Here is a 19360-nt window from a genome sequence, read left to right on the forward strand (position 1 = left end):
AGCAAGAAAATTGTGCAGCGTTGGAAATAAGCGCGTTTTTGCTGATCGGGGCAGTTTATCCGCGGGCTCCGGGAATTGAGTTCAGCCCGAGGTGTTTGTTGTAACCTCGATGCAAAGTGTGACTAACGGAGGGGCAGCGCCGAGCGCAGGCGGCTGATAACGAATTATTCCAGCCGGACCCCTTTACACAAAGAGCGGAGACCCCCGGGAGTTATCTGCGATCCCATAAACTCTTGTTACCCGCGCGATGCGTCCGCGACCTGCGTTACTGTGCCGGATGTGAGGAGAGAAAGGTATTTCACGGCCCAACAACGATCTAAGAGGCTGACATGGAACGGACGGAAGATTTATTTTACTGAGAGGGGGGTTTGGCTGTTTTGGGCGCTGAGCGACTAAACGAGTGAAAATCTGCATCGGAACCATCCGGACACCAGAGCTGAATTCCGATTGATTTAAATAGAATACGGACGGGGCGAGTGATCCGCGGCCCCCGGGGAACTTCTGCTTCTCTTTTAGGTTAATTTGCCCGGACTGAGGTGGTTGGGCGGCTGCCCCCCGGTTACCCGGACCCTGATGCCACGCATTTACCTGAAGAACGTGACGAAGAACTGCACCAGGTCCATGATCGTGTTGTGCTGCGAGAAGGCGATCTGGAAGAGAGAAAAAAACGACAATGAAAAAAGAGGAAATGTCCAAAAAATCCAATTTATATACAAAATACCATAATCGGATTATACGGGAGGGAGAGGGGTATTACAGGGGGGCTATTCACTAAGAGACAGCGGTATTACAGGGGGGCTATTCACTAAGAGACAGCGGTATTACAGGGGGGCTATTCACTAAGAGACAGCGGTATTACAGGGGGGGCTATTCACTAAGAGACAGCGGTATTACAGGGGGGCTATTCACTAAGAGACAGCGGTATTACAGGGGGGGCTATTCACTAAGAGACAGCGGTATTACAGGGGGGGCTATTCACTAAGAGACAGCGGTATTACAGGGGGGCTATTCACTAAGAGACAGCGGTATTACAGGGGGGGCTATTCACTAAGAGACAGCAGTATTACAGGGGGGCTATTCACTAAGAGACAGCGGTATTACAGGGGGGGCTATTCACTAAGAGACAGCGGTATTACAGGGGGGGCTTTTCACTAAGAGACAGCGGTATTACAGGGGGGGCTATTCACTAAGAGACAGCGGTATTACAGGGGGGCTATTCACTAAGAGACAGCGGTATTACAGGGGGGCTATTCACTAAGAGACAGCGGTATTACAGGGGGGGCTACTCACTAAGAGACAGCGGTATTCCGGGGGGCTATTCACTAAGAGACAGCTGTATTATGGGGGGGGCTATTCACTAAGAGACTGCTGTATTATGGGGGGCTATTCACTAAGAGACTGCTGTATTATGGGGGGGGCTATGCACCAAGAGACAGCTCACTAATGACTGATAAAGGTTTGGCAGGAGAAACGTCCGGCCCTCGCTGAGGCTTTGGTGGAATTTTTTGTGGTTTCTGGTTTTTCCGGATGATTCCGTGTCGGGATAAATCGCTTTTATAACAACCTACAGATAAGCGCAAAGCGACCCGAGAATGCGGAAAAGTCTCCCTGCCGTGAATCCGCCACGGTCTATGTCGCCTCTCCCAGCCGGACGTCAGACCGCGGCGTACCTGAAACCAAAGCTTTTCCGCAGATAACGACACATTTTGCTATTTTTTTTTATTTATCCGGATGTTTGACGCCAGACACAGTTGGTGGATCTCCGAGAGGTGATGAGAGTTGTAGTAGTGGCACTTCTTCTCTGTGGTCTGATGTTCTGATTGGCTGCTTGTGGCAGGCTAACACACCAATAAAAATACAAGGACGCACTTTCTGCGCATGTGCATGGAGGGGGGGTGCATATGGGGGGTCCGCAGACCGTCACGCGCTTGTATCATAGCAGCTATCATATGCCTTAAAGTGGAAATGATGGCAATGCAGTTGCCGGGGCGACGGCGGCCGGCTGGAAGTTAATGTTTTTCTCAGAATTTTTTTGCTGATGTGAATATTTATCTCAAATCAATAACTCCGAGAGCCGTCCGCAGGGCATTACGCCAATTACTGTCACTCGCCGTGTCAGAGCGTCTCTCTGCGCCACGTCGGGCTCGAGTTAAGGTCACAATTTTTTTTTCTACCACCTCTGCTGGGAGGCTGTTCCCTTATCCACCACCCTCTCAGTAAAGTAAAATGTAATTGCATTACATCTAAATTTAGCCGTGTAAATCAACACGTAAAGTGCAAGCACCGTATTTGCAGCGAGTGAAAGGAAATCATCAGCTCGTTAGATAAATGCATCCGGCGGTTAATCTGTAGCCTGAAAAAACAAAGCAGAGGGAGTATTTCTTAGTTATTTGTGGCCCCTGACAGGCTAAAAGCCCCCTGGGGTAGATATTGATTGTTCTAAGAGTGGCAGAGCACAATTTAACCAACACATCAAAAACTAGAGGCTCTGAGACTCAGGTGTAATGTAAGGAGGTGATACTTTACTGAGAGGGTGGTAGATAAGCGAAACAGCCTCCCAGCAGAGGTGGTAGAGGGTAATACAGTGAGGGGATTAAACATGCATGGGATAGACATACGGCTCCTGAATCTAAGACGAGACCAACGACTGTTTAAGGTTTGAGTCGTTACAGCAGTTGAAACGGGCGACTAGACGGGGGCCGCCGGGGGCCGATCTGCCGGCAGGTTCTGGGTTTCTGTTACGTTTTGGGATTTCTTTAAAAAATGCTGAATTTAATGAAAAGAATAAACGAGTGAAGCCGGTTTAATGCTAATGGATTGAAACCTCTAGCGACCTTCCATGCATGCGACAGGGGATACCCTGCGGCTCGCAGACCGTCGCGGAGAATCGTCCTGCAGCGAAACCTTTTACCCAAGTAATGGAATGTTTGGACGTTCGTCGCACGCTTACTAAACGGCACAAAAACACCAATTACACGTAATTCACCAAAAAGCCGGTTCAGGCGTCCGGAACATATATCCACCGTGCTATACAGTCTCTGGCCACATGCCCCTCTCTCCTCCCCTGATGCCCCTCTCTCCCCCCTGATGCCCCTCTCCCCCCCCCGATGCCCCTCTTTTCTAGGAGGTGAGAATGTTTGCTGGGTATGAGGGAATCGCAGGGTTCTACGGCCCTAAAAGCCCCGATAATGTGTATAGAAACAGCAGGAAACCGCTTTATAAATTAAACGGGGTAAATAAACCCCATTATTCTTCTAAATGCCCCCCTCAGTTATGCGAATAAATAGATAAAGGGCAGCTCTGTTTGTGCCCACTGGGGTCCGGTGTCTTGGGTAAAAGACAGACAGGTTAGGAGACAATTCTCATCTATATAAATCCTTTCTGAGCTCCTTCTATGAGCTACCCATCGGCACACACCATCTCTAGTTGTCAGGCGTAATTCTTTCTTTCTGCTCCGCGATTTGTAGCCAGAAGCCAACGTCGGCGCAAACTCACGCTAAGAAAAAAACGGCACTTTCTGTGAAAAAGATAAAGTCGAGATGTTTGTTTGTCAGCCGGGAAGAATCTCACGTTATCCGGAATATACACACTCACACACGCACACTCACACTCACACACTCACACACGCACACTCACACACGCACACTCACACACATACTGACACACACACATACACACGCACATACTGACACTCACACACGCACTCACACACGCACATACACACTCACACACGCACATACACACACACGCACACATACACACTCACACACGCATACTGACACACACACACGCACACTCACACACGCACATAATGACACACACATACACACTCGCACACGCACATACACACACACACATACACACTCACACACACGCACATACTGACACACACATACACACTCACACGCACATACTGACACACACACATACTCACGCACATACACACTCACACAAGCATACTGACACACACACATACTCACACACATTCACACTCACACTGACACACTCACATACTCACACATACTGACACACACACATACTCACTCACACACGCACATACACACTCACACACGCACATACTCACACAAGCATACTGACACACACATACTCACACACATTCACACTCACACACTGACACACACACACATACTCACTAATATGAAGGAGTCGGCTCCAGACTCTGTGACCCTGAGAATCTACCCCATTCACCTAGAGATGCTGAAAATCTGCCCCTAATGGAAACCCCCCCTATATGTTTAGGGTCACCTGGCTAGTGTTTGGGGCGAGGGGCTCAGTGCAGGTAAACGCTCGGCGTAGTGCTGGGAATGAATCACCAATCGCTGTCCACGCGAGGGAATGAAGCCGAGAAAAAACATAAAGAAGGAGCAACAAGCGATCAATCTGCAGATAACCGGGGGCAGCCGCGGCCGCAATAAATACCCCGGGAAGCTGGTAAGTCTCCAAAGCAATCACCCCGTCCATTACACCCCCCCCTGTCCTTTACAACCCCCCCCCCCCGTCCTTTACAAACTCCCCCCCCGTACAATCAGACCGTCCGTGGAAATGGGATCAAAACCCATAAACCCTGAAAATGACCGTTATTTCTTGACGCGTAACTAGCGGAAAACGTGTCATTTACTGACTTTCATTTCAGCTTTTAGGACAGATGGCGGTAATCTGCCGGCGTTACATGGAACCGCCGGCCGGCAGGCGACTGACTGCCTCTATATACTCAATAAACCCAAGCAGCGGCGTTTATAGACTAAAACCAGCTATATATATTTATTAGGGACCCCCCCCCGTATGTGAATCCTATAGGAGCAGCCGCCTGAACTTCATGTTCTATCGTTATGCCAGATAATTCCTCCCCATTAGATTATCTCTCCCTTGTAGCTGAATTGCTGATTGTTTCTGATCTAAATTCATAATAAATATTATACTAAAAGCTGCGACGCCGTCGGTTCCCCTCGATGAGTAAACGTTTTCGGGTCGTAAGAGAAGTCGAGGTCTCGCCGTATTCGCAGGCAGAGGGATCTCGCTCCCTTCCGCGGCCGTCTCAGGCGCGTGAGTAATCACGGTGAGGCTCTGCGCTCCGCCGAGGGCCGGACGGGGAACCGGTGTCTGAATTTCAGCCTCCTGAGACCCGGTGAAAGTTCTAGAAACCCGAGGAGGGGGAACGCGTTTACAGAGGCGAGAAACCCGGTTACCGGGATGTAGAACATTTCTAGAAATCACGCAGGACGGGAGTGCGAAACGCAGCGGGTCGTACATCTGCTATACGCTTTCTCGGAGTTATGAATTTCCGGTCCGCGCAGGTGGTAACCCGAATCCGAGGACGCGGCTCATCATCCCCAGCCAATATCCGGCTTAAAGGGACGCGACCCGGACCTTTTCTTGTTTAAAATTAAATGTCCGCTGAAAGGCAGCTCCATAAATCACCGAGCAGGCACCTAAAAAACTATTATAACAACAACAACAATAATAATATTAATAGCCCTATATGTAGTAAATATATAATATAATCATTAAATATACCATTCAAAAGTTTGGGGTCACTTAGAAATGTCCTTGTTTTTGAAAGAAAAGCAGATTTTGTCCATTAAAATCACATGAAATGGATGAGAAACGCAGCGCACCTTGGGAGGTCTCCACCTGCCTCTCAAAACAAGGGGCAGGAGTCGCTGCAATAATATCGGCCCCAACAAGTCAACAGCTTTTTTTTTTTTTAAAATAATCCAAATAACATAAATGTTTTTGAATAAATTAGCGTCGCTGTGAAGTGGCAGACGGATCATTTTGCCCCCAGGAGCCGCTGATTGACTTCAGGTTAAATGGCGTCGGCGGCTTTGTCCGCTTCGGATCCGGTTTTAGGTGAATTACCGAGCCGGAAAAAAACTAAAAGCTTCTCTCCAACTTCGTGAAATGGGCTTTAAATTAATGTCACTTTAAACGTTACCAACAATTTCCTTCCATTCGGGAAAAAACACAAAACACTTTGTATCATTCAAACAACGCGGCGACGTTCAAATACGTGAAGTTTTAAACTGCTTCAGAACCCCATTTCCTTACTAATTAAATGCCTGCCTCCCTCGGGGTGTTAATTTATATAAAAACTGGAACAATTGCGTATTTTATTGTTAATCGTAGCAGCGCGAGCCCCGATACACTCTACTCCGCACGTCCAGCAGGATGGCGCTTAATAAAACGTTTGTGGGGGGGGGTAGTAAATGTTCTAATTTATCATGATATTGGACAAAACCCAGAAAATTCTGGAGGTTTCTCTCCACCTCTGAATGACGGAGGTGAAGATGGTCGGCTGCGGCACCTGGATACTGTTTCAAAAACGTGGGAATATATTTATATAAAATTAATAATAATAATAATAATATTTTATATAGCGCCATCATATTCCGTAGCGCTGTACAATGGGTAGACAGGACATAACAAGTAATATATAACATAATAATGTGACTTATACAAGGAGAGCCCGGCTCTAACGAGTTTATATATCTGGGTCCATGCATGACCGGGTAATTTGTGAAGATATAACCCCGAAATTACTGAGATCTTTTTTTTTATCTTTTTATTGTTTCTACATTTTATTTAATAAATCCAATCGTATTGTTTTACCGCTTTGCGCTTTATTTTGTCTTCAGTTCTGTTATAGAAGTGAATTGGCAGGGATTTGTGCAGAGAAATGCGGCCATTTATATATTTATACAGCATATATATATAGATTTAGATTTATTTATCTGAAAACTTCATGTGTATTTCTTATTATTGTTTGGAAAAAAAATATAAAACGTGGAAGGATGGGGTTTGTAGAAAATCGGTTCCATTCTTTAAAAAAGAATTTATTTACCAGAATAACAAAAAATGATCTGCCGCGCCCCGGAGACCCAGACCCAGCCGAGCCTTTTTGCTGCGATCTGACATTTCTGTGTGAATTTTGGTACAAAACTTGCCGTTTGGGCAAAAAACAATATACTAAGTTCCTAAATAAATTTAGGAAAATACCCACTGGGTTATTCACAAGCAGGGCAAACATTAAATATAATTCCAAACCCGGGGAAGGGATTCGGGATTAACGGACAATCCTGAGAACTAAAATTAATCACAACTAATTTCATAGCTGACAAAAGTCCCGTATTCACATGGACAGTCCCAACGCTAATTGTGGGCAAAACTGGATACGATTTCACTTGCGCGAGTGGATAAATCAATTTACACAAACGCAAAGAGCCTCCTGTGACTTCCGTTATCTGCGCTTCTGGGGGGGCTACGGTGTTAGATTTCTGGGAAAGGGGGGGCCTGGACTGCGCCTATGGGCAAACGAGGCAAAAACAAAGCCCTGAGGTTGAAAAAAATAAATCTTTGCTTTCAAACCAAATATTTCGACCAAAAAAAAAAAAAAAAAAAAACACAAAATCCTGCAGGGATTTAAATAAATGATATTTTTATCCTCTTTAAGTTTAAATTCTCTTTATTTTGCACCCGGTAATTTTATCAGCTAGCGAGATGTTTTCATTCCATTCCATTAATCGTTTCTAACGATGCAAACGGGGGTTACAAGCCCCATAAAACGCTCTTTAAAAAAAAATGGTGTTTTTAAAATAACCTTTTCCTTTGCATTCAGTGATTACTTCTGCTGGGAGGCTGTTCCACTTATCTACCACCCCCTCAGTAACGTAAAACTTCCTTCCATTCCATCTCTGAGCCTCTAGTGTTAGATTCCGGTCTCTTGTTGCCTCTTTTCTCCTCCTTTGAAATATCAGATGGATGGAAGGGAAAAATTCTCTATAGATTTATGTAAAACTTGCTATTTTTTATACTATTTTAGGCGTAAATTTGATGAAATTGACCTCCGATGATCCATTGCCTTCCGTTTTAATTTTTATACTTGTAGCAAACGTGGCTTTTGGAGCCAAACTACCCCAAGAAATAAGATCTGGGAGAAAGATCTCTGCAGGCGGAGTGAATCTGATTGTATTCGGCGGCGCCGCGTCCCGTAAAGGTGATTTAATTCCCGAAATGACGTTAAAACCCCCAGCGGAGTCGTTTTCTGAGTTTCGTTTCTCACCCGAGAATAAAAGAATCTTAAAATTGCGAAAGACTGCAAAAAATCTGCCATAAATTGTAATTTGAATAATAATAACATTTAGAAAAGAACTGAAAACCGTTTTCCCGGCAAAGGATCTGCTATTAAAAGAAAAAAGTTTCCATATTTTTCTGGAAGGAAGAGGATATTAAGCAGAATTTTTTTATTTCTGGTAGAAAAATACAAAGAGGAAGTCATTTTTTTTATTTGAGGTACAGAGATGACGTTCCGTGAGTTATAAATCTCTTTATGCTAAAACTCCTCTGAGAATGGGGTAAAAACCCGGAGAATCTGCCCGTCTGCCCCGAGACTCTGAAACGGGAACAACAAAGGCATGGATTCTGTACAGTGAGGGCAGTAAATGTACGGAATGCACTGCGAGAAAGAGAGAGGGGGGCTTCTATCACATTCACCGGATGCCCTCAAAAGGGGTAAAAGCAGAACATACAGGGGTATAAAAAATGTACAGAATGATTGTTACTTTATTACTAGGTTACTCTGTTACTCTGTTACAAAACACACAAAGTATTCGCCGTCTCCGCATGTTTTGTCGCTTACACGAAGCATCCATCCCTCTCTCGCATGTTAAGCGAATAAAGCCTTAGCAGTCATTTTATTCTCCCCCTTAAGGTTCAATCAGATAAAAACTTTAGATTATTTTTCTAGTTTCTATGGCAACAACCTATCGGTGTCCACTTTAGTGTCACGTGACAATTATGCGTTCCCAATAAAAATTGCGAATGAGGCAACATCTGACCTTTTCCCGATTTCCTTCTTTGTTCATCTTTCTGGTGCGCGGAAATAAAACTGGTGCAGGACTCAGCTAATAATATTTCCATCTGCAGGCCCTTTATATTCATTTGCATTCCGGGTCGCGGGGAAAATATTGAATACGTTTTTCTACATACATTTCAGAGTCACCCTGACCCAAACCGCCCCAAAATAATGAAATCATAAATCCAAATATAGCAAATATACCACTTTTGTTTTAGGGGGTGCAGTTAGAGGCGTGGCTGGGGTATTCATGTAACTGAGCGGGGCATTTATTAGAAGAATAATGGGGTTTATTTACCCCATTTAATGTATAAAGCCGTTCCCTGCTGTTTCTATACACATTATCGGGGCTTTTAGGGCCGTAGAACCCTGCGATCCCCTCATACCCAGCAAACATTCTGACCTCCTAGAAAAGAGGGGGCATCGGGGGAGGGGAGAAGGGCATCAGGGGAGGGGAGAGGGGAAGAAGCAGAGTAGAGAGGGGCATCAGGGCAAGAAAGAGGTGCATAGGAGGGGAAGAGGGCATCAGGAAAGCAGAGGGCCCAAAGAGTTCCTGGCCAAACTAAGCAGGGACACTTGGCAGGTATGATACTGTATTTATGTCCCGGGGGATGTCTGTTCCACGATCTCCGTGTTGCAGGGTTTGCTCCGCAGGCATCTCGGTTTCAGCCATTTGTCCTCCTAAGAGGGGATGATTTAGCCCCGGACGCCGGCTGCGATCACATTATCGGGACACGGAGGCGAATCGCTCCCCGTAATGACCCAGAACTTCACTAATCGTATAAAGAGCTGCTGCGCTGGGCGGAGGATCAGCGGCCACCAGCGGAGGGGAAGCAGCATCTCCAGCGCATGAAAACTCATTTTATCGGCTTGATGAATCCAGAAGGGGGGTATTTAAACTGATTAGACGCCAAGACCGGGGCAATAATGTCATCATTAACATTAAATCGTGCGCGGTATGGGGGGGTCATAGTAATACGAAGAGAGACCTCCGGGGAGTTTACAGAAGGAAAGAAAGTCATTTAAAATATTTTATTAATGTAAAAAATGTTTGTTTTTAAAAACTGAGATTATTTTCTTCTGCTTTAAAACTGATTATCATAAAATCTTCCACATTATAAGAGCGTTATTTCAACCCAAAGGTGCCGGGAGCGTCATAAACAGAGGGGATATATCCTGGGGGAGAGAAGAGAGAGAGAGAGAGACGGGGGAGAGAGAGAGATGGGCGAGAGAAGAGAGACGGGGGAGAGAAGAGAGAGAGAGAGACGGGGAGAGAAGAGAGAGAGACGGGAAGAGAAGAGAGAGAGAGATGGGGGAGAGAAGAGAGAGAGAGAGAGAGACGAGGAGAGAAGAGAGAGAGACAACGGAGAGAAGACAGAGAGAGGGGGAGAGAAGAGAGAGAGACGGGGGAGAAAATTGCGAATGAGGCAACATCTGACCTTTTCCCGATTTCCTTCTTTGTTCATCTTTCTGGTGCGCGGAAATAAAACTGGTGCAGGACTCAGCTAATAATATTTCCATCTGCAGGCCCTTTATATTCATTTGCATTCCGGGTCGCGGGGAAAATATTGAATACGTTTTTCTACATACATTTCAGAGTCACCCTGACCCAAACCGCCCCAAAATAATGAAATCATAAATCCAAATATAGCAAATATACCACTTTTGTTTTAGGGGGCGTGGTTAGAGGCGTGGCTGGGGTATTCATGTAACTGAGCGGGGCATTTATTAGAAGAATAATGGGGTTTATTTCCCCCGTTTAATTTATAAAGCCGTTTCCTGCTGTTTCTATACACATTATCGGGGCTTTTAGGGCCGTAGAACCCTGCGATCCCCTCATACCCAGCAAACATTCTCACCTCCTAGAAAAGAGGGGCATCGGGGGGAGGAGAGAGGGGGCATCAGGGGGGGAGAGAGGGGCATCAGGGGAGGAGAGAGGGGAAGAAGCGGAGTAGAGAGGGGCATCAGGGCAAGAAAGAGGTACATAGGAGGGGAAGAGAGAGAGATGGGGGAGAGAAGAGAGACAGAGGGGGAGAGAAGAGAGAAAGAGAGAGACGAGGAGAGAAGAGAGAGAGACAAGGGAGAGAAGACAGACAGAGGGGGAGAGAGAGAGAGATGGGGAGAGAAGAGAGACAGAGGGGGAGATTGCCCCCCCAAAACACCTTTATTTCATTTAGTATTTGTTAAAATGTAATTGCAAAAAAGCCAAAAAACAAACAATTTGGTAAAGATGAAACTATAAATATATCCGTTTGTAACGAGAGCGGCTCATATGAGTCTGAGACAGACCTTTCATGACCGGCGGGTTACAGCCAATCAGGGCTCCCGGATTAATGGCCCCCGCGGCACATCTGCTGCCGTCAGCAATACGCAGTTAGGTAACCAATCGAGACTTTGATTTAGAGGCGAAGCTTTTAGCGAAATGAACAATCAAGTGGCCAATTGAGCTGGAATCCCCGGGGGCCACGGCGATAAAAAAAACACTGAGATTAAAAGTAATGCAAAAAAATAATAATAAAATAATAATAAGGAAATATTCAGCCAAAAAAACGCAAATCATCGCAGGTAATGAATCATTCTAACTATCCTCAGCCGCGACAGACAATAAAAAAACGGCATTGACCGTAAATGTAATTTGTGAAAATCATAAATTTGGGGCGGGAGCGGCCGGTCTCGTCTGCGTTTTTTATTCCTCTGGCATCGATCCTTTAAAGCAAATCGATCATTAATAAGAAGGCGCCATTCGTCACGCGGGGGGGGCAGGGGGGGCACTCTGGTTATCGCAGAGTTTTTTCTTTTATTATCCTTTTTATTTTAAAATTCTCGTTTGTTTTTTTATCCTGCTTTCCAAAAAAATATTGATCGTAGACCCAAAAATCTGGAATAAACTTTTTGTTTCCTATTCAAAATTATCAAAACTTATTTGAATGCAGATTTTTTTTCCCATTTTTTCCAAAATCATGTCTTTTTCAGATCTGTGAATTAAATACACATATATATGGACGAGTGGAACAGCCTCCCAGCAGAGGTGGTAGAGGGTAATACGGCGAGGGTATTAAACATGCATGGGATAGACATCCGGCTCCTGAATCTAAGACGAGACCCAACGACTGATTAAGGTTTGAGTCGTTACAGCAGGAGAAACGGGCGACTAGACGGGGGCCGCCGGGGGCCGATCTGCCGGGGAATTAAAGGTAGCGCCGCGGTTGGCTGGTTGGCGATTTAAGTGATTCTGATTTGCGATGTCTCGGCGATGAGGCCTTTGTCATTTCCAGGAACACATTTGGTTTAATGCATGAGCGGTGGCCGTTACCGATCGGCGACATTCTAGAGTATTTATCACGGTCTTAAACGTTGTTATGAGGGAGCCGCCACCCAGCGGAGATGGACGAGATCCAAAATTTCAATTTCTCATAAAATTCCATGAAAAAAAGGCTATAAAATGGTCTAAAAATAATGCAAATTATCGAGAGGCTTTCCAATAATGACAGAAAATGACGAAGGATTAGAGGTTCACGGAATTCCGCGTTATCAGCGAATATTCTGAGTCACCGAGGAGCAGCCGCCGCTCAGCGGATTGCTTTTATTACTCAGATTTTATCTCATTTTTCGTTATTGGGTTAGATTTTGTATATTTTGTATATTTTGTGGCCGTATTTGGCAGTAAATCTAACGATCGGGGGAGGGGGTATCAGGGATACGACGGAGCCCTTTAAGAAATAAGCGGGACTCGTCTGAAGCTGTAAAGGTGATTGTTCCCCTTTAAGCGTAAATATACGTCGCCATGGAGACGCCGCCTCATCGCTAAACACAAAGCTTGATTTTGTTTAATATCGACCCAAATCCTCGTTTTTCCGCCCGGTTTTACCCTTTCTTTTCACGTCTCTTTTAATGGAAGTTTTTCCCGGGAGAAACGAACCAACTTTCTCAGCTCTGCCGGGAGAGTTATTTCCGATGACACGGGACACGGGACACGGGACACGCGTGTAAAGAGTGCTCTCCTCCAATCTCCATTTTTGTTGCGGCCGTAAATAATCTCAGTCCTAAAATCTGCGAGGCCAATGAGAACGCTGCGAGATTTATGAACTAACCGGCGGTAATCTCCAGAGAGAATTGCATTCTGGGTAATCGGGGAGGGAAGCAAAAACCTCACGGGCTGCTCTGATTGGATAGCCACAAAAAGAAATAAGATGCACTAAGATCCTCCAAACACTTTAGCGCCTGCTGATCCTTTATGTGCTCCATCGAGGTGAGAGTTGGTTGGTTACTGATACTGACTCACTTTATGGTAACTTTATTGTAATTTTTTTACATAACAAATGATTTTAATGGTTTTTTACTCCAAATTTAGACTTTTGCCCCAGAAATTGAGCTGACATCAGAATGTTAGACCCCGCCCATTCAATAGCGTTTCTCATCCCGCCCAACAATGTCTGCCAATCAAATCTTTCCAATTAATGAAATAAAACCGCACCTGAATTTTAATTGGCCACGTGAAATTGCTGACGTAGACGTAGAACGTAATGTTGGGGTTGCTCCGGAAGTTGAATTTCTCGCATGAGAAGCTGTCCCGATAATCCTTGATATACGTCCGGGAGACCAGCGTGACCTCCTCCCCTGATATGGTCCCGGCTGAAACAGAAATATGATTATTCCAAACCATGTCACAAATACCAAAAATACATAAAATACTCAACAAAATGTCAAATCAGAAGAATAATGGGGTTTTTTCACCCCGTTTAATTTATAAAGCCGTTCCCTGCTGTTTCTATACACATTATCAGGGCTTTTAGGGCCGTAGAACCCTGCGATCCCCTCATACCCAGCAAACATTCTCACCTCCTAGAAAAGAGGGGCAACAGGGGGGAGAGGGGCATCAGGGGGGGAGAGAGGGACTACTCACATCCATCTCTAGATTGTAAGCTCCTGTGTGCAGGGCCCTCCTTACCTGTTGTTTCTGTCATCTTGTTATGTCTGATGGCGCTATATAAATATATAATAATAATAATAATAATAATAATAGTTGTTGTTGCAAAGTGTCGGATGCAGATTTCGCGGGGGGGGGGGGCACGAGATGATTTGCCAGAGGTGGTTCGCCGTTTAATCCGATCCCCGGTGTCACCGCGTTCTGCCCCCGAAAGCAATCAGCCCGGGGTCAGACCAGACGCCCCCATCACACAGCAGCAACTGAGCTTCATCTGCCGAACGGGGCGGAATCAGAACAAAAAACAAATAAACACGAGATTACAGCGAGCGATGTATAGAAAATAACGGCGATCAAACGCAGCGCGTGCAGAAAAACTGGATATTAAAATCTGCTGAGATTCGCCTGAATTTAATCAAAATTCTTTATATTAACCGGAGATTTAAATGGGAAAAGAAAAAAATTCTATTACTGCTGGTGACGCTGCATCGGGTATTACATTATACATTATACAGGGGGCCGGTCACTGATTTAACTATACATTATACAGGGGGCCGGTCACTGATTTATCTATACATTATACAGGGGGCCGGTCACTGATTTATCTATACATTATACAGGGGTCGGTCACTGATTTATCTATACATTATACAGGGGCCGGTCACTGATTTATCTATACATTATACAGGGGCCGGTCACTGATTTATCTATACATTATACAGGGGTCGGTCACTGATTTATCTATACATTATACAGGGGCCGGTCACTGATTTATCTATACATTATACAGGGGCCGGTCACTGATTTATCTATACATTATACAGGGGCCGGTCACTGATTTATCTATACATTATACAGGGGCCGGTCACTGATTTATCTATACATTATAGAGAGGCCGGTCACTGATTTATCTATACATTATACAGGGGCCGGTCACTGATTTATCTATACATTATACAGGGTCCAGTCACTGATTTATCTATACATTATACAGGGGCCGGTCACTGATTTATCTATACATTATACAGGGGCCGGTCACTGATTTATCTATACATTATACAGGGGCCGGTCACTGATTTATCTATACATTATACAGGGGCCGGTCACTGATTTATCTATACATTATACAGGGTCCAGTCACTGATTTATCTATACATTATACAGGGGCCGGTCACTGATTTATCTATACATTATACAGGGGCCGGTCACTGATTTATCTATACATTATACAGGGGCCGGTCACTGATTTATCTATACATTATACAGGGGTCGGTCACTGATTTATCTATACATTATACAGGGGGGCGGTCACTGATTTATCTATACATCATACAGGGGCTGGCTCACTGATTTATCTATACATTATACAGGGGCCGGTCACTGATTTATCTATACATTATACAGGGGTCGGTCACTGATTTATCTATACATTATACAGGGGCCGGTCACTGATTTATCTATACATTATACAGGGGGCCGGTCACTGATTTATCTATACATCATACAGGGGCCGGTCACTGATTTATCTATACATTATACAGGGGCCGGTCACTGATTTATCTATACATTATACAGGGGCCGGTCACTGATTTATCTATACATTATACAGGGGCCGGTCACTGATTTATCTATACATTATACAGGGGGCCGGTCACTGACTTATCTATACATTATACAGGGGCCGGTCACTGATTTATCTATACATTATACAGGGGCCGGCTCGCTGACTTATCTATACATTATACAGGGGCCGGTCACTGATTTATCTATACATTATACAGGGGGGCGGCTCAGACCTTCCTAAAGCTGCCCAGAGTCCGTCCCTCGTAATGTGCAGTGAAGGGAGAGGTGATGCCGCATATAACCTCAAGTCACCGTTTAGTGAATACATCCCTAGGACACGGTGTTCGGTGATGATGTCAGACTGACGCCGCCCTCAGTTTCTTTCGGTATTCGGTGTTTAATAAATAATTTTTTAGAAGTAGAATTCATTTCTTTTGCTTTATATCCCAGTTTAAGTTGCAATAATTCAGCCGATGTCTTTTGTACGAGGAGATCCCCGCAGATGCTCGGCTCCATGAAATTTCTGGTGCGTTCTGTGAGGTTCTCAGAAAACTTATGAATAAATATATTAAGAGATAAATTTCACAGTAAATGCGTCCTGTTTAGTACCCTCTTCATTGCCGAGTCCTGCGATAATTTACGTTCCGCGTCGATAAAAATTCATGGGTTACTAAACTGCAGAAAGTGAATTTACTTTCACCATAAACGGATACAATACAGAAAAATACCCCGAAACGCTTACGGCCCCCGCTTACCGGTCTGTCTGCCCCGTGTAATCCCTGTATTAACAAGTGGGGCAGGATCTGGCATTGTCATATCTAGACATACCTGCCAAGTGTCCCGGTTTAGTTTAGCCCGTCCCTCTCTCCTATCCATGTGCCCCTCTTTCATCCGCCTGATGCCCTTCTTTGCTCCCCGTGCCTCTCTTTTCTCATATTTCCCCCCCTCTCTTGCCATGTGCCCATCTCTTCTCCCCCTGATGCCCCTCTCCCCCCCTGATGCCCCCTCTCTCCCCCCCTGATGCCCCTCTTTTCTAAGAGGTGAGAATGTTTGCTGGGTATGAGGGTATCGCAGGGTTCTACGGCCCTAAAAGCCCCGATAATGTGTATAGAAACAGCAGGGAGCGGCTTTATAAATTATACGGGCAAATAATTGTTTTTCTTTGCTTTAATTGTTTCTTGATCACATTTTAAGCAGTTCCCGCCCGCCCCTGCCCCCCCCCCCCGCTCTCTGCCGTGGCCCAATATTCTGGTTGCCTTTTTTTTGTGTAAATTCAGCCGGGTCTCAAATGACAAATAAAAAGTTTCTCTTTCAGAGATAAAATAATTCAAATTCATTAATTTATGGAAATATATTTCCGAAGCCGCCAGCTGCCTCCTCTCCGCCGATCCCCCCCCCCCCCCGGACGGTCCCACCGGCGGCATCTCGACGGCGCCTTTAAAAGTAACGGAAGAAAGAAACTTTCCGTAAAGGACTCTTCAGATAACGCGTCCCTTTCGGCAGACGGGGTAACGGGGGGATGACGGGGGTAACGGGGGCTTTTTATCAGCCGCTGCAGAGGAATCCTTTTGTTTCCTATCGGTATTTAAGCTCATAATTAAATGTGAAAATGTAACGAAGAAACAAAGAAATTGTAATCTTTGTCTCCTCGGTCGTTAGGAAAGCGATTTATCTTAATTAGAATCACGGCGTCTCCAAACGCTCTGCCCTTTTCTGCATTTAAATACAAAAAATTAAAGTTTGCCGTCAAAGTCATTTTAATGAAATAAAAAGAAAATCAACAGGTTAATGAATTTTATTCAAACGGCAAAATATTATCAAACGTTTAAATGATATCAGTAATAGAAGCGCTAACGCAGACCCCCGGAGGGAAATCATACTTTACACAAGGTGAGGGGCCAGACATTGTCCCTTAATCCTGAATGTTTTTTGTATTTTTTTACATAGCAGTGCTTTAACTGGTGCAGGACTCGGGATATAATAAGCGACAGTAGTTGCAAATTGGGCAGAAAATTGAAAATATCACACGTGGCCCCCCGACTAGAACTTCCAAAACCGACGGGGTCTTCTACATTAACCTGAATTTTTAAAACTTTTTTTTAGTTGCAAATATACAAATGGACCTTTTTTAATCGTATTTCTATAAATTTTTATTCAAAAGCGCAAATCCAATTAAAATAAGTTTATATCAGTTTAGTTTTTAGTATTATTATATATATTATTTTATATAGTATAAGTAAAAGTATATAATAGTAGTATTTAATAGTATAAACAGTATATAATAACAATAATAATATTAATAATAATACTGGTAATAATAATAATATTAATAATAATAATATAGCTATTTATATACTGTATATATATAGTATATTTTGACACGTGATCATATCCATTCACATGTGATAAACACAATCATCTATTTCAGGATGGCGGTACCTGCTGGGTTTTAAACCCCCAATGAGCCTGTAGATGGCGCCAGTTCTCACGGTGCAAACGGGGCTCTTACCTGTAGATCCAATCGACCAGGTGATGTTGAGGTTGAAGTTATTTGATGCATTAATAGAAATATCCAGATTCTTGTTGGACTGGAAGGGAACACAAAGAAATTATTTGAAAGAACGGGGACAATAATCGTCAGAACTCTAATAATTTATATGAAGCGAGGACCCAAAGCGCAGAGATGTTTGGGAAAACGTCGTTTTGGGGGCGTGGCTTCTGGTACCAAATTGCAAGGGTTAAGATTCTTTGGAATTTTTAGATAAATATCTGCAGAATATGATAGGAAACGATGTAATATGGGGGCGCGCTGTGACCCTCACTTCCAAAGACTTACGACGCAGGTACTGATTGTAAGCTCCTGGGAGCGGGGCCCTATTCTCCGGGGGAAATCTTGCTTCCTCGAGTCACTTTCTTCTTTATCTAGGCAGGGGAGCTGAATTTGGCCACACCCACACCCTGCCCATGTTCTGCCTACTCCCCGCCCACTCCCATTCCACTGAAGGCTCTCTGAGGCTAACCCCACCCCCACTTCCCACTAGCCCTGCCCTTCATGAAGCTCCTCCCCAGTAGCCGGAGTGCTCCAGGTAGCCCAGGGCTCCCGTCGCACATCTCAGCCGTGGCTCACCTGCTCCGGGTTGGCGATGAAGTTGATGGCGGTGTGGTGCCGGTCATCTTCTTGGATGAGGCTGAAGGTGAATTGGTAATCGATCAGGAGGCTGTCTGTAAAGCAAGAGCAGGTCATGAGATAACGGCCCCCGCTGAGCGCCAGGCTGGGGTATTCACTATATGGCAGAGAACCCCGAGGCCTGGGGTAACACCGGGGGTTGGAGCCGCGTCATCCAGGGGTGTGAAGTGAACCTGAGTGTCAGATTACCGGCCCCAGACCCCGCTGAGTTCAGTATCTGCCCTACTCACAATATGACGCATTATACGGGTTCTGCAATCAGGGGAACAGAAGTCAATGCACGAAACGCAGAGTATTCCTCGCCGTAACGTTAAGTAATGAGTTCTCGCTCTGTTATCTGATCCCCGATCTACTAGACAAACCCCCCGACTCCTCATCATACTGCCCGTGGGAAATACTAGAATGGCTCAGTCTTAATCATCCAGCTGGACTCTTTGACTCATGAAAGTCTATGGAGGAACGGACTTCATTAGCATCGCCATAAAGCATCAGCTCAGTGCGGTGTTTGAGCCGGGAAATATCACATGACTGCAGCTTTATCACAAAATCTCTAAAATATCGATTAACCCATTCAGTGTATTTAAGGGTCATCGCCTGGCATTAACGAGTCGCCAGCGGCCGCCCAACAAACAGCAAACTGTCGGGGGGGGGGGCTCCGAAAGAAATTTACAAGCAGCTCATCACATGAGGATACTAAGTATCATTAATCCCTCAAACACCTTTTTTAACACATTTTTGAAGGAGCTCTTAAAACCGTTCATTAATCCTAAACGGCACCAAAAAAGAGGTGAGAGACGAGTGAAGAATTGGGCTT

At 44.8% G+C, this 19360-nt stretch overlaps 1 protein-coding gene across 1 annotated transcript in view; it reads right to left on the reverse strand.

Annotated features, from left to right (window-relative positions):
* LOC149272840 (attractin-like protein 1) overlaps window positions 1–19360 on the reverse strand; it is a 207244-nt gene that overhangs the window by 88713 nt on the left and 99171 nt on the right. Inside the window, exons 22-25 of the mRNA XM_089506674.1 lie at window positions 18487–18581; window positions 17869–17947; window positions 13347–13504; window positions 589–650 (exon numbers count right to left, since the gene is read on the reverse strand). Coding sequence (XP_089362800.1) covers window positions 589–650; window positions 13347–13504; window positions 17869–17947; window positions 18487–18581 — 394 coding nt within the window. The remainder of the gene's footprint in view (window positions 1–588; window positions 651–13346; window positions 13505–17868; window positions 17948–18486; window positions 18582–19360) is intronic.

This window comes from Sceloporus occidentalis, unplaced genomic scaffold (genome assembly GCF_023333645.1).
Source record: "Sceloporus occidentalis isolate IW3139 unplaced genomic scaffold, rSceOcc1.0.p SCAF_411, whole genome shotgun sequence".
NCBI classification, from domain to species: domain Eukaryota; kingdom Metazoa; phylum Chordata; class Lepidosauria; order Squamata; family Phrynosomatidae; genus Sceloporus; species Sceloporus occidentalis.